General features: G+C 32.2%; 2 protein-coding genes across 2 annotated transcripts; both read left to right on the top strand.

Annotated features, from left to right (window-relative positions):
• Positions 1-1,533: 1,533 nt before the first annotated feature.
• On the top strand, positions 1,534-4,032 carry LOC108781238 (uncharacterized). Its single transcript, XM_018549155.1, has 4 exons — positions 1,534-1,782; positions 2,182-2,458; positions 2,985-3,248; positions 3,944-4,032. The coding sequence occupies exons 1-4, from the start codon at positions 1,534-1,536 to the stop codon at positions 4,030-4,032; spliced, it is 879 nt and encodes a 292-aa protein (XP_018404657.1).
• Positions 4,033-9,952: 5,920 nt separating this feature from the next.
• On the top strand, positions 9,953-13,752 carry Osi24 (Protein). Its single transcript, XM_018549154.1, has 4 exons — positions 9,953-10,583; positions 11,350-11,523; positions 12,028-12,326; positions 13,090-13,752. Exons 1-4 carry the CDS (start codon positions 9,953-9,955, stop codon positions 13,510-13,512), a joined length of 1,527 nt encoding a protein of 508 aa, XP_018404656.1. The 3' UTR covers positions 13,513-13,752.
• The last annotated feature ends 2,431 nt before the right edge of the window (positions 13,753-16,183 follow it).

Below are 16,183 nucleotides of genomic sequence, written 5' to 3'. Positions count from 1 at the left end.
TATTATCTTAAATTAAATTGCTTACATTTTTCTACATTTAAATTCATGAGAAATTCTAAATGTTTGATTAAGTTTAGAACAGAAAGATTATTGAGATCGTGATATTTGTTTGCTTAAGAAAAAATAAATGAGATTCAACGTTAAAATTATACGAATTGTATGTAATATAATTTTAAATTGTACTAGCCAACATCTGCATGTTTTCTCAAAAAACGAATTAGTGTGCCCAATATTGCTTAATTTCCGCTATACAAAGAGATAATTTATAAATTATAATGTTACCAGTGATTATCTACGTTAAAAAACTGAGCGGCCGTTGCGGGTGGGTGCACCAGAAAATGTAGTGTTTCTACCAGCCGCGAGGAATGTCGCAATTATGTGGAGGAGAATGTCGCGGAGAAGACCCTTTGTTAGATCTATTATAAAACGGCTAACGGAAGGATAGTAATTGTTATCACGATTTTCATCACACGTGTAGCCGTTTGCTCCCTTTCTATGAATTCGATATAGAATTTCTCGCTTGCTAATCGTAATATAAAACGAAAATGTTACATACAATGTTTAATATAGTATGATTATATTATATCATCACGCTTCCTGCAGCTAAGCCTGAAGTCTTTGTAAAATATTTGATTTTATGTTAGGTACGTATTAGGCCGACAGTCGTGCAACTGTAATATACTGTTAAAATTATATTCTTGTCAAAAATAAGGACGTATTCTTTCTAAGATGTTCGGTTCTAATGGATCTATCGAGCAATTAAATTGCGGTCTTTTAAAACAGTATTGTTTTTTTATATACAAATACACAAATGCTCATTAAATACAAATATTTTTTCTATTTCTTTTTTTAAATATAGAAAAGCATGAAAATAATTTGCGAAGAATATTAATAAATCTACTGCAAAGAGTGTCTTTGCAATAATATTGTTAGATAATCCTTCTAATACTCTTTTCTCAGTTTTAAAAGATCCGGTTTAATGTATCACGAATTTTATGGTGCGTTGAGTTTGTCTCATTGTCATTACATGGAATTTCCACGACCAGCCAGCGACCATCAGCGAGTTCTCGAGTGTCTCTCAAGACGTTGTACGGTGTAGAATGCAGGAGCAATCTCTGTACAGCATTATCTAAGCCATGGACCGTTACCCCCACCGACCTAAATGCACGCCGTATAAATGGTCAGAACACCTTCTAACCACTGTCAGTGCACCTAATCTTGACTTTCTGTAACGTGCATCATCCTGCATCATTCTGTGAAAAGAGTGCGCGATATTATGCGATAATCTTTCGTATCTTATAACTTATGATTTTCTTTGATTAATTACGGCATTCACTTTCGATGCGCGATGCATCTCGACGATTCGTATAATTGATGTAACCATCGTGAGTAACGATAACAATGACTATACAGAAATTCGAAGCAAGACTGGTGATTGTCGCTACTTTCTGCAATGAAATATAAACCAGTTAATCAAAACTAACAAAATTCAAATCAATAGTGTAAAATTAAATCGTCATATTGATCTAAATTATGAAGTGCGGACATTTCGGAGTTACTGAGTGGTCTCGCAAAATCGGATATCCAAGGGTGACTGAAGTATCGTGCTGGATGTTTATCTTGTTGATTATTTGCGCACGACGGACTCATTCATTGGCTTTTGATAATACAACGGATCTTTTTGTTCAAAAATGTGAAATGGAATGCCATTTAAAGAGAGATTATACAACTTGTGGCAAATATAAAGTCGCGAAATGGTTAAATACAATAGTGAGAGAAAAGGTACGTGTTTGCTGTTTGTGATTACATAAAATTTGATTATATTTAAAAAATTAGAAATAAATAATTCACATTGCATAATGTTAATTGTAACAAGATATAATTAAATGTATACGTAAATTTGTTTTCTAATTTTTATAATAAGTTATTCGAATATTCAATTTTTAATATTTATTATTTTTATACTTTTGATTTAATTAATAGAATTATAATAAAATTTGAAAAATTAATTAGAGATAGAAACGTAAATAACTGTAAAATTGATAATATATTATTATATACGGTAACAAGTATAAAAATGTGTATAATGTATATAAACGTACATAAATTTATAATTTTTAAAAGAGAATTATACATATCTTAGTATAAATTAGTTAACAAAAGCAAATTGTTATAATTTAGGAATTTGGTTATGGGCCATTTCGAATAATAAGGATACCATCGATTTACAAGCAATCCTTTTTGCCCTATTTGCCACGTTCTCAAGCATTTAAAAGTGGTATAACGGAAGCTCTGAATTTTGTTAGAGATAGTGTAGAGGATTTATTGACAAAACGTGCCATTGTATATACGATAGACAATTCGGCAGTTGCCAGAGATGCCAGAGACTTCTCCTCGAGTTTGATGTTTATGGATGAGGATGAACTTGACCGGCTAAAGAATAGCAAAGAACCAGAAGGTAAAATCTTATTAGATCTGCCAAATAATAAAATATTTGACAATTTTTTCTCTTATATTATTTTTTAACAAATTTCTTTTTCTTGTTACTCGATCGAATATTTTTATCTATGTTAAATATAATAAACTGATGATCAATACTGTAGAGTGCGCTTAATTTTTTCTTGAAGTTTTGGAAAATTCCTAAAAATTATTATAATGATATATCGATCTCTTGGCAATAACAAAGAAAAGGTGTACTTACTGTTCTATATAACGGATTTTCATGTGTCCGAGCGTAATTATAGCTTCTATTATACTTTATTTCGGATAACGGTGAACGTTACATACGTAACAAGTAATCACTGCAAAAGCTATGCAATCTGCTATAATGTGCTATATATTTGAAAAAAGCGATGAATGGCGAAATGGCAGAGTTTACTACCTTATATTTCTTATAACGGCAACGATGTCAACAGTTGCATAGTCTGTAATAATGTTTGACAATTTTCGAGAAAGAGAAAATTTATAAATTATTCGTTTTACAGGAGATTGGCGAATTTTTAAAAAGAAGAAAAATATAATCTTCCCCATTCTTATATTATTAAATTTAATAAAACTGAAACTATTGCTGTTACCAATTTTCCTAGGAGTTCATTTTATCAAAAAACTTCTCGTACTTGGATCATTAATTTTACCATCAGTATTCGCGCATTTAAAGATTTGCAAAGTGCAACACCCTCATGCGCATCATGCACATCCTTTTCATCTGTGGTCTACTGCAGCAGACGCAACAGCAGATTATCCAACGGGTAAGATTATTTTAAAAATATTGTTTTTTCTTTGACAAAAATACTATGCCTTCTAAGCAAATTATATACCAAACTATATGTAAACATGTATTTATTATATTTCGTAAAGTTTTAAATAACACGAACGATGCGAGGAGTAATGAATATTTCAAAGTTGTGATTCTTTTATTTGTTATATATTTATGTTTAAAAATAATATTAGAAATTTGTTTTATAATAACAATTTTTTGTGTATTTTACATTGTTGTGTTATGTATGCTAATGTATGAAAAAAATTTTCTTATCAAATAAAATAATTGACCTGCGATAGTTTGCACGATTATATTGTATGTTATGTAGGCTAAGTTAAGATAACGTCGCTCAGAGCTATAACAGCTGATACATCTTTACAAACTAATACATATGATGTATTTATATTGGCATAAACATATTTAATGTTAGCCAACAGCAACAAGTACTACATTTGAAACAGCTGACAGTACGTTATGATAGTGTTTTATATTTGACATATTTATACTTAATATTTCTTTTAAAATTTTTAATGTCATGTCACATATCACAAACATTTGACATTAATAATAACTGAATCTTCTCACAAAAAATTTGCAAATCTCAATAAAGATTTTTACGTATGTATTTACTTGTTAAAAATATTATAAATATGTAATATATGCATTTTGACATTTCTTTTACAGGATACGGACAGGACGACAGTAATTGGCATAGAAACGATTATCAGTTGGGATATCCGAGTTATCAAATACTTCGCAATCCTTACGGGTGAAAATATTCCAGAGTAATTCGATCGTGACCATCAACAAGAATATCGTATTTGTTATCTTTTGATAATCTTTCGAAGGCGAGGAACAGATGCGAGTCTATTACATCGAAGCACGCGAAATAACACTTCAACAAGTAGTGCAATTACGATTAATCTAATTGTGATCCGTGTATGATCTTAGTAATTCCTGTAAAATTACTCATGGCAATCACGGTGAATGGATATGTACTGAATGAACGTCGCCAAACGCTACGCTTATCTCGGCTTATTCTAGCTTATTCTAGCAAAGAACACTCGTGAAATAACTTTCACATAGCTTACCGTTATTTTAGGAATGTATTGATATATTTTAACCTTTGCAACTCGCGCGAGTTTTGAGAAAGGATACGATGTTGAGAATATATCCGGCTTTTTCTTAAAATTCGCTTATTAAATAAACGGGAACGCAAAAGAGCGTAAAATACCTGTTAATTTTTTTTAAAGAAAACATTAATTTCTACAACTTTCTATCGTCTATCTCTTGTCGTATATTATTTATTGTTAATCTTACAGCAAGATGATATCGGTGATATATTCGTTACTGATTAGTTTTGATTTATTCAATAACTTGATGTTATATTAATGAAAGATATTACAACTGCAAAACTGTAACTTTCTAGAAAATTATTTATACAACTGAATGTAAAACTACCAAAAAAATGCAGTTACATTACCTTTTATTGGCACTATTGAATTATAAATATTTATGGTAAAGTAATTAAATTACAGTATAGTCAGCATGTCAAGTGTGGAGATCATTCATGTAACCCAAATTGAATTATCTTCGCTCGTTTTCTAATTATGACAACAATATAATATGATCACAATATAGTGCAAAGTATCTAACAATTTTTGACACCCCAAAAGTATTTGTCGTGCTTGTTTTTCGTAGATCATTTTTTCTCAAATTTCAAATCGCAAAAGAGATGACCATTCTGTGGCAGGAGGACCATTCGTGGTCAAGGTCACTCGACCGAGTACGATGGCCCCTCTACTGACCTACTGACAGATTTGGACAAGCGCCCAGTTTGTAGCTCAAACGCGTTCACAAGCCAACTCAAGTATCGCTGTTATGCGTCCGTGCGTCTACCTTGACCGCTCTGTATTCGTGTATATACACACACATGCGACCCATGCACGAGCCGATCGAAGACCGTTATTGACTCGCGAACGATATACGGCGAGAGCCCAGTCATCATACTTGTCGTCGACATATATTTTAAGCCTCAAATGATGGTTACATCTGGTAAATTTTGCTCTCACCCTTTCCCTTCTTCGATACACTTTTCTCGACCCATCACGTGTTCATCGATAGGATTAATCTTAGCTTCTCGGGGTGGTACAGTTTTCATCGGACTTTCCAACGCGAATCTTTGAGAAGCCTAGTCTGACCTAAACTGACTCTTTTTTTCATAAAGAATACATTTTTTATACTATTACAATTTTTAATATTTTTATTGCAAGAATAAATATTGTGTATGTCTTAAGGCTTAAGGTATAGAATAATAAAAAGGCACACTTGACTTTGATGGCAAGCGATAAAGTGACAACAATTGGGCTCCACAACACAATAGGAAACGCGAATCGGAAGCGACACATCGCGCATCGCTACAGGATAGGCGATCGATACGCAACGTGCACTCGTCCGCGGCAACTCGACCGTTACGTTCTTACGTTATATATGAACGAAAAAGTCACATTAATGTAACGGACCATCGTTCATGTCACGGCGTTCGACTTGTGTATCCGTATCTACGTCGAACGTATTTCCTGCATATTGTATGATTCATATGTATTTGATTCATGCGCGCGTACGACTCCGAGTGGTGTGCGTTAAATACCGGAGGTACTTCTCGGGGTGCCACAGATGAAGTTCACGGAAAGCAAAGCCTCGTGAACAATTGTAGGTCTAGGTTAAACAGAACATACCTTCCTTTTTTTTCTTTATGAAAATTGTTTTTGCGGAAGTCAATTAAATTTATATTATGATAGACGATTTTGGATGGACTGACTTTTAGAAGAAAGATATTATTTCGACAGAATTCAAAATTTTATGGATATCACATAAGAGAAATACTATATCATCAGGTTTTCAAGTATCGCTTGTAACTATGATACCATGTGTATGAATAAATTTCAATAAAATAAGAGTGCAAATGGAACAAAATTTTTTGTAAATATTGATAATCAGTAAAACGTTCAGTAAAACCGAGCTGCATGTTTAATATTATGTTATTTATTTCTCATTCGTATGTATGCGTACGTACGTGTATGTGCGTATTCGCACATAACTACATAGTGATAAGAAAAATAAAATTGTAAAAGAATAATTAAAGTTTATTCTCTTTCCTTTCTTTTCCCTAAAATGCACATTACGATATTCTTGAGAATCTTTTTATTGATCGTTTTGTTAATAGATGATAAAAGATTGTAACATTACATCACATTTATTACATATTTCACATGTTAATATAAAAATATTCATAAGAATGTAATTTTTTCTTATTATTTCCGTGTGTTTAAAGATACATTATTTTTTGTTAATTCTTGATTAATTTTAATGCATAATGAATTGAATACCGATTCTTGAAGAAAATCTTTCTCTTTTTTTTCTATAAAAAATATAATAAAAATAAAAATACAATACCTACGTTTTTAAGAAACAAACGAACGATTTCGTAGGTGTGTCACCAACTTGAACGTGAAACTGAAGTCAAAAGCAGTGACACACTGGCCTGTGTGACCTCTTTTTGTAAAGAATATATTTTTGCAGAAGAGGAAATTTGATTGAAAAATTTCAATCTAAATTATAAGTACTACAAAATGTCGATAAAAAATTATATATTATATTATGAAAATATGTTACGAGTTTATAAAGACAAGAGAAATAACTGTGCTCACATTTTGAAATGAATTATTTTCTTGCATACAATTTAAAATATTTACATAAAAACTGCATTTGAATTTTATAGAATTATTACTAGTACAGTACTAATTTTTATGAAAAAATTAAAAGATAGTTAGGTATTAAACCAATTTTTTTTTAGCACATACGATGCAAAGTTTGTTGGCTATAAAGTTTTTAAAAAATGTGTTTTTGTTTGACAATATACACAGCATTCTTCAACATGCTCGTAAAGATTCTTTTGACGTTATGTTATAACGGGTTCCTTCTAATGTCAATGTCCATTAGTAAATAGTACTTTGAAACACGGTACATGTATACCGTGATGTCAAATGTAAATGGTAATCATTTTATAATATAATTGAATCATTTGTCATATCTACTAAAAGGAATAAAAGATTGACTGACATGTTGATGTAGGCGGAATCTAAAATCAAGTAAACCAGTTTTTCGGAGGTCACAAACATTATTTGGGATCGATAAATTTCTGAGAAAACACAAGAGAAATCGTTTGTAAAGGTGTGCAACCGCGACTGAACTCGTGACTAATTTGATTGGACTTGAACGAGTGATCTTTGCTGACGTCATAACCGAAGATAGTTTTCATATGAAAAGTAGATCATACAAAAGGGATTTTAAAAAATCGCTGCTTTTTACTCTTAACAATTAAACGGATATGAAAGAGTAATCTTAATTAATCAAACTGTTCTTGTTGCTATAAAAAAGACTATATGTATTTGCTACAAGAGTTGTAGAAATGTTTAGAATGTATGTATGTATGTAAAAGATTTCATTTGGAATATGAACAGGTTCATTAATAATTGGTTTAAAAAATTTTGATTTTTTATTGTATTATACTTTTTTTTATTTTATTATATTTTTATTCTATATTTCTCTTATTTCTTTTAAATAATATAAAAGCTAATGTTGATCAGAGGTAGTCTTAAAGGAAAAGACATAGATTAAACTGGGAGTTCTTAGATCAGCTTAGATTTATTTTGGTCATTCCCTCATATATAATTTAGCCCTCTTGTTTGCTTTCTCTTCCTTTTCCCCGATTATTAAGATCTATTTATCAGCAAATTGTCTTGGAGAATCATCTCCTGTGCCTTTGGGCGACGTCTCGGCAGGCTCATTGAACTCGTCGATCTGGACATTCGCCGAAATACCGCCAAGTGAAATCGTTCGTGTGGAATATGTGCTCTCAACAGTTATAGGTCTGCGACGAATTCAGTTGATTGAATAAGAAAATTTCCCCCTCGACTAATGATTATATTTGCAATTCTTTCTTTGAAGAAGGGTAACTCCTAAACCGAATGGCGGGAACGAACGAACGAATGAACGAACGTGGTGAGCAAGGAAGGTGGAAAGGAATGGATAGAGGGACGGACAGACGGATGGCCGGGTAACCCAGATCGGGTCAGTCGAGCCGATCCTCCGGAGACCGGCTGCCAGTATAGTATCGGACGTCGGGCACGATTCCGACTCTTCTCGCCGCTTGATCATTCAAGCGCGCATTGTCGACCGGTCGTTTTTCCATATTAAAAGAAGTCCGGTTACTGAAATTGAGACCGATCATTTAGACTAGGTGCGGGCAAGTGTTGATGTCAGAGATATATTGTGAAAGTGAGTATAGAATTATTTACAAGAAATATTAAACGATAATAGTTTTCTATAAATAGTTGTACATTTGATTGATGAATTAAATTATCTTTAACATGCACATGTGGACAAGTGCATATAGACAGAGTATTGTTAATGAGATTACATTAAAGTCATTTGTGGTGAAAGAACACTCGTATAACCGTACACTTGTATACCGGTTATGAATTCTAACTGCACACGTGCGCGTATAGTTGGATCTTTAAAGATTAATTACGTCTTATTAATGTATACACATGTATATACTCGTTGACATTTTTTATTTTTACAGTTTATCGTATTATGTGTATGTGTATATATAAATACACACATAGTTTCTTAACAAAGTAAAATGTAATGAGATAAATATTTGTTTTATTAAGTTACATATATATATTATATATACATATATAAACTTTTCATTATTTAATTTTATAAATAAACAATTAATTAAAGAATATTAAAAAATATGTATAATTTGGTTCTTTTAAAAATATATATCAAGAAAAATTGAGAATAATAGTATTGTATTATAATTAATATTAATATAATAGTGCAATGTTTAAGATTAATAAAAAATTCATTTTCAATGATTAGTGATTGGTCGGCTTTAAAAACATAATTGAAATAAAAGTTAAAAAAAAAAAAAAAAAAATAGTTTATGCAGATATCGACAAATTGTTGTTGAGTAATAAAATTTGTTTAATTAATCAATATCACTAATACTTAACAGAATCTTTCGGTACAGTTCACCCACACATGAATGAAAGAATCAGCTGACTGCTATGACAAAACATACGTACTAAACTGACCTAACATAATCGAATTTTATCATATCTGCAAAGTACCATGTTATTATTAGCTTACTTAATAATTTAAATAAAAATATTTTTTTAATAGTAATATTACGTGCTTTTTTTCAGTAATAGTAAAATCAATAACATTTTCGAAGAACATGAAAATATAAATCGATAGAATTAGATACTAGATAGACAAATATATTAATTGTTTCCAAATTAATAATTTTTCGTTCAATTCAATTAGGTTTTCTAAAAGAAGCAATACAAAATTATTTTATATATTTGTGTTTATGCAAGTTTATTTTTTAAACTTTTAAGTCTTATACTTATCTAGTTTTTTTATTATTATTCTTGCACTATAGACTATGACAATTGTTATTTCTTATATTCGGTTTTAAAGTTTCTTATTCCTGTTGTGATTTTACTTATTTGTTTTATTTCAGAAAACGGAGCCGCAGGTCGAGATGCAGTTCTCTCCATGTGATAATTGTAGCTAGCCAATAGACAAACGCCTGGTGCCTTTTTCATGGATTGGACAATGGCAAAAGGGAGAGCAATCATAAAATTCTTGATTGTGTTTCTGGCTATTGCGTGCCACCTTCATTCTGTCGTGGGGGTCAAGGTCTACACTGAGGTTGCGTCCTTGAACGAAACCGCGCGCAACGATGATGATATCGTTGAGGAAAACGAGGTGCCGCTTTCTCAAGAATCTAAAAATAAAATTGACAAACTCTTACGTGATCATCCGCACAATATGCATGGAAAACCAACGAAATTTGATATCGAAAACGACAAATCGAATTATCAGATCGAACCGACGAGAATGGCTAATGTTACAGCTAATCCAATTGAAACGAGTTCATTAACCACCAGTCAATCCGTGTTAAATTCGACAGAATGCAGAGGAAAGCTCACGGTTTCTTGTATACGGAAGGATTTTTCGGACTTTTTAGATCAACTCTCAACAGTTGATACGTACAATGTAACAGAATCTGTGCAAATCGTAAGAAACCCCGAAGCCAACATTACGTGCAACGATCGAAAGAAAGATGGCGATACGGATTTGAATCTTTTGGATAAGGTTCATCGTTATGCCAGGACACACGTGATGAAGATACAGCTGAATAAGGATCTCAGTCTCGCCAGGAAAGCCAGGACGTTCTTCGGTTGTGAGTTTCTAGACCGCTTGCTACAGATTTTTGTCGCGTGTGTACTAGTGCCGTTACTTTTGTCGACGCGAAAGGTGGATTTTCTGAAACCATCATCGTTTAGATTAAGCGATACAGTATCTATTTTTATTACCTGTATTATGTGATGCTTATTGTAAAGCAATTGCATAATCTCTAATTGGTATGGAGTGGAAGTAATCGAGCAATTTACTAGAAAGGAAAATATTTCTTATTGTTAGAAAATAATGTAACCTTTTTTTATTTCCACCTTTCAACTTGATTTTCAAGATATTTTATTAAACTTTTTATAGAAATGCAAAAACATTTTCTCCAAAAAAAATGATTCTCGTTTTAAAAGTAAATTATTGAATTTTTGTAACTATCTGATAAGCGACGAATCTAGTACGCTCGTAAGCACAATCTGGCATAAATAAAATTAGGGTGTGAGAGAAAGCTTTAACTTCGTGCGAATTGGCTTTTTGGAGTTAAATCAAGTAACGAGGTTGGGTCCATGCTAATTGGCAAAAATGCGAATAACTAAACCAGCGATAAAATGGGTATGAGGAAAAACGAGGCGTGTAACATTATGCGAGCAGTCAAATTAATTATAATTACGGTGAATATTTTTTATTCACACGTGGAGTGTTTCAGCAAAATGCGTGGCACGTGGAGTTGGAGAGGTAGAATATGAAAAAAAGATGCTGCTTGCAGCATGGCTTTCAGGGCTAACCGCAGGGCTTTAACGAGCTGGTACTTTTGCTTTCAGCCGTGTTTCAGGGAAAGAGTACCTTTTTAACAGGATTCGGGCTTGGTTTTCTAGCATTTGGTCTGAAGAAGCTATTGCTACCCCTGTTCTTCGGCGTACAAATAATTAAGAGTGTGTTACTCGCTCTCTTCCTACCCAGTATCATCGGCAGTATTGGTAATATCGTTGGAAAAGGTACGTATTTCGCGTTTCGTAAATCTTATTACAAAGATATTGTAAATATTTTAAAACAATTTGTAATGATTGCTATAATTCTGATTATATATTTTATTTCTTTATCGAAGAATATGCTATACATACTTGTCGTAAACGGTAAGTGTCTAATTAATCAATTGTTTGTATATGACATTATTTATTTAACTAAAAAGTTAATAACAATTCAAGTAACTTTAGAGATTATAACTTAATCATATTAACTTATATATATTTTGTTCTTTTTTCAATCGAGCTTTAATAAATTTCATTTTTGTTGTGTATAAGCATTGAAAAAGTTTAATTAGGAAATTGAAGAAGTTAAGAAATCAAGTTTTTATTGAAAAAAACAGTTTCTCCATAGAATTTCTCTAAAGAAAATAGTCTTTTGTATTCTTGCAAGAGTTCGCATGGTATCATCATTAATATTAATTAAGAAAGCATCCTGAATTAAAATTGTAAATACATGTTACGCATAAATTTCAGGTGTTTCCTCTTTCGCGCAGTCTTCGCATGCCGCGCCCGTGGCGGCATCGGAAGAGAATTTCGAATTTAAAGATAATTCTGATCTTTATAACGATGATTATCTGACGCGACAACCGGTAGGCACGTTACCAGCATCCGCCATGTACGACGAGAGCATGATGCAGACGCAGAAAACTCCGGATATTGCGTCCCGCTATGGATTCGTCGATTCGAGAATATCTCACGCAAATGCGCTTTCGGATCGTTACTATACGCGACACGTGGCTGCACACGGACTTTCTAAGTCACAAGATTTTAAGGTGAGCTTTTTGAATAAGTAATACACGATGGTTGCGTTCAGCAGAGAAAACTGATTAGTAAGCGCGTAGTGATATTCTTTAACTTGATTAGTTCGTACAGTTATATCCAGCGAAGAACTAAAGATAAGAATAAATCGTATTAAAGAATCATTAAGCGCTTACTGATCAATTTTCTCTGCTAAACGCAGCCAATTACCTGCAGATCTCATATATTTGCTTATCACAAAGTAATTAAATGGCTTTCAAGTCACTGCACCACGTTTTCTTTTTTTTAATTGGGCAATGCTATCTGTACGTTTAATAAGGAAGTTTAATTGGAGCTATATATTAATTGTCAAGACTGTTTTTATTAGTATTTAATAGAATTCTTGATTATGTAATGGTAATTATTCTTATCGAATGATTGCAATTGAGATCAGAAAATGCATGTTGATTTATACATATTGTGTCGCATTAATAATGGCGCACAGTCATGAAAGAATGATCGTTGTTTGTTAATGTTTGATTCAATAATGAATTAGGTAAGTATGCCATAAGAATATCTTTGTCTTTTTTTTATACTGAACTTTTTCTCATCGTCAATGAACAGAGATGACCGTGCTTTCCACTTTTGATGCTATTCGACTATTGACATTAGTTTGAGAATCGCGCGACCCACTTCCTTGTTTGCTTCGTTTTAACTCAATCGGCGCCTAGTCGCGCACGTAACGGATACAGTGACCATTACGTAGCTGTAAACACGCATATTGATTATTGGCGACAGGTCTTCCATGAAATCCCGACGAGCTCTTTGCTGCTGACGAACTACGACCCGTTCTACTCACCCCTGCTGTCACGTCTGGATGCTGTCTTTTCCCGCCTTGGACACAACACGGAAGGCTGCAGGGAGTACGCAGTGTGCGCGATGTATCGGAGTCCCGCGCGTTATGCGCCATACTCAAACCTGGTCTCTGCTCAGCTATCTAGGGAGTTGAACGAGCTGAGGAAACCCAGCAGCGACAATCCCGACGTTTTGCGTTTCTTCAGATACATGAAATCCGCCAAGGATGGCCAGGATGGCGTCAAGTGCGAAGAGATTTATGCGAACTGCGCGAACGCTCGTGAAGATCAGACTCTCAAGCAAAATCAAGCGATGCTCGCGACGTATCAAGATATTAATAAGCTCGTTCAGGCCAGAAAGATTTGAGAACGTTATAACTTACTTTCGTTGTTGCTACTATTAATTATCGCAAACGTGATAAGAAAAGAAGACGTATCTCATATCGCTTCATCGAATATGCGAGCTTTAGGAGCAGTGACCTATAGTTCTGATTGGATGCAGTAGTGCAATCGCTAAAAAGATTTAGCGTTTATTGAACATTCCTTTTGCGCGCAAGTCAAGTTCGTAGATATTCTTAGTGGTGGATTACTACGGTCGAGACTCTCATTCAGGGCTTCAAGATGCAAAATGCTAATTTTTTTTTTCAATACCTTCATTAATTTGAGACAAAATTTTAAGAATAAAAGTAAAATATTAAAAAATTGTTTCGATTTTAAAATTTGGGATAGCATTTTAGAATTCTAAATTAATTTACGCTTATTAGTTATCAGTGCTCCTGAGACAGTTTTAATCCGCCATTGTTTAAACCTTTAACTTTTAAAACTAAACAAGATCTTGATGTACCATACACAGTTTCCTAAATTATCATTTGTAGCAAGAGCCCGAGAGATGTCGATATTAGCATGTAAACCTGTAAAGTCTTGGAACTTTTATTATTTTTTCAAGAAAATTAAGAATTAAGTTTATAATTAAAACGTATTTTGTTATAAATGATTATGATATATTGTTTAAGATTGTTAAAATTATATTGAAGTTATAAATATACATGTTTTTTAATTTTTTACTATGTTATTTAAATTTGGTTTTAAAACACGTTTTACAACATTTTCTTGCATATAATCAACTACTAGATTCAATGAAAGTGCATTGTAGAAACAGGGAACGTTTTATATAGAACAAAGCGGCATTCAATCATGCCGGCATAATTGTGGGCAAGCCAGTATTATTTTCTAAGTATCTTGGAAAATAGAAACTGTGTTGATACAATCAAGAACATCAATTTACACATAATAATATTTCGCTTTAGATTACGAGACAGGTACATGTGATTCAATCTACTTCTCACGTAATAAAGCGATTTTTGTATGAAAATAGAAATGAAATCTGCTTATGATTTTAAATGAAAATATTGTTAGATAATTAATTATTAGAGGAATTTATTTTTTTGTAAACGCGATCTTATAATACTTACAATCAATAATTATGTTAAAAATATTCTCATCGAGTTTAATTCACTCAAATATCTTGCAAATTTTAAAAAATTGTAATAAATCAATTTTCTTAAATGAATATTTATACGAATGAATGTTCGATAAATAATTTAATAACGTAAATAAATGATTATTTGATGAGTTGTGTAAAATACAACGTAATTAACTTAAAATTATTATATATTTAATTTATACCTATTTATTTGTCGAATACTATCGTGTACAAGATTTAATCTTGCGATGAATGATAGTTACTTTGGATATTTATTTATTTATTATATATAACGTGAGGACGAAGATACTAATTTATGTAATGCGAGCGAGAAACATGTTGCGCAGAGCGCATGTGTATTTAAACTAACTTTAATTTTATTCAAAAATTGCGATTATATTCTATTAATTGTATGACATATTTATAAATTGATGTACAGATTGAGTACGTCAATAAAAGATTATGAGTCATATGAGTTTCACCAAAATATAAGGCAACGCAATGCGTCAGCATACAACATAATCAATTATGTAATCAAAACCTTATTTAGAACATAAAACGTTAAGAAAAAGAAAGAAAAGGAGTTTTTTTTTTAATTAAGGTTAAAAACGTGAATTACAACAAATACATAGAATAGTGTGATAAATCGATCAAATCTTATAATAAAAAAAAAAAGATTTATGGCTCATATTATGGCGACAAATGATAGAGATTCAGCAACTATATTATGAATCAAGAGAAAGAAGTATCGGTAATGATAGGAAAGAATTGTATCCCTTAATATGGTGCGATGACGCACGTTGGGTTGTACAAACCGGAGATGAAAGTACGTTGACTTCCTCCCTCCTACGTCGATGCACCTTCCGTCTCCGTTTCTTAAGTCTATCCAGTTCCGGTTCTTATTCCGGACACTACTTTCACTTTCAATTTTTGTAAATCCTCCTGTTTGCCGTTCTGGGAACAACTTACGGATCCTATCCCCTCTTTATACTCGATGGTACACCCATATAAATACGAAGATATTGCGTGTGTCAAGGCGTCATACAACTTTTGGCTAAAACGGTGTTCAGTACGTTTTGTCGAACTCGTAGTCAATCAGTATTAATTAGTTTTTTAAAACATTCGGCATTTTCATTTACATCAATAATTCTCGCTTTATCCAATTAATACTTACTTTAGCTTTCAATTGATAAGGTAAGTTATAATATAAATCTAATGTAATTCAAATCATTTTTAGTTTTTGTTCTTTTTCTAGCAATTTTTTTTGTCAAATAGTTTGAAATTTATTTTAATCTCATTTTTTTTATCAGTTTTTGATTTATTTTCATTGTTTGTTTATAAGATGTTGCTCAGCTCATGTTGCTTCTAAAAAATAAAAGCTCACCATTATCGTTAAAATTCCTAATCGTGTTATGGAGCAATAATTTATTTTGCAATTTCGCAACTTAACTGAAAGAGTTGTGGTTAGAAAGACGATTTTGAGATACGTATTACTACTATTACTTAAGTGGAATACGCGCGTGATCAGAAATTGGAATCTGAAACCCGCTTGCTT

The sequence above is a fragment of the Cyphomyrmex costatus genome, unplaced genomic scaffold, assembly GCF_001594065.2.
Source record: "Cyphomyrmex costatus isolate MS0001 unplaced genomic scaffold, Ccosl1.0 scaffold8, whole genome shotgun sequence".
Lineage (NCBI taxonomy): Eukaryota > Metazoa > Arthropoda > Insecta > Hymenoptera > Formicidae > Cyphomyrmex > Cyphomyrmex costatus.
This window is presented reverse-complemented; position numbering and strand designations above follow the sequence as displayed.

Excerpts from the sequence above, each read along its gene's own strand:
- LOC108781238 (XM_018549155.1), top strand. The coding sequence starts at position 1,534 with ATGAAGTGCGGACATTTCGGAGTTACTGAGTGGTCTCGCAAAATCGGA. Across the intron at positions 1,783-2,181 it reads ATACAATAGTGAGAGAAAAG|GAATTTGGTTATGGGCCATT; the intron begins GTACGTGTTTGC and ends GTTATAATTTAG. Across the intron at positions 2,459-2,984 it reads GAATAGCAAAGAACCAGAAG|GAGATTGGCGAATTTTTAAA; the intron begins GTAAAATCTTAT and ends TTCGTTTTACAG.
- Osi24 (XM_018549154.1), top strand. The coding sequence starts at position 9,953 with ATGGCAAAAGGGAGAGCAATCATAAAATTCTTGATTGTGTTTCTGGCT. Across the intron at positions 11,524-12,027 it reads TGGTAATATCGTTGGAAAAG|GTGTTTCCTCTTTCGCGCAG; the intron begins GTACGTATTTCG and ends CATAAATTTCAG. Across the intron at positions 12,327-13,089 it reads CTAAGTCACAAGATTTTAAG|GTCTTCCATGAAATCCCGAC; the intron begins GTGAGCTTTTTG and ends TATTGGCGACAG.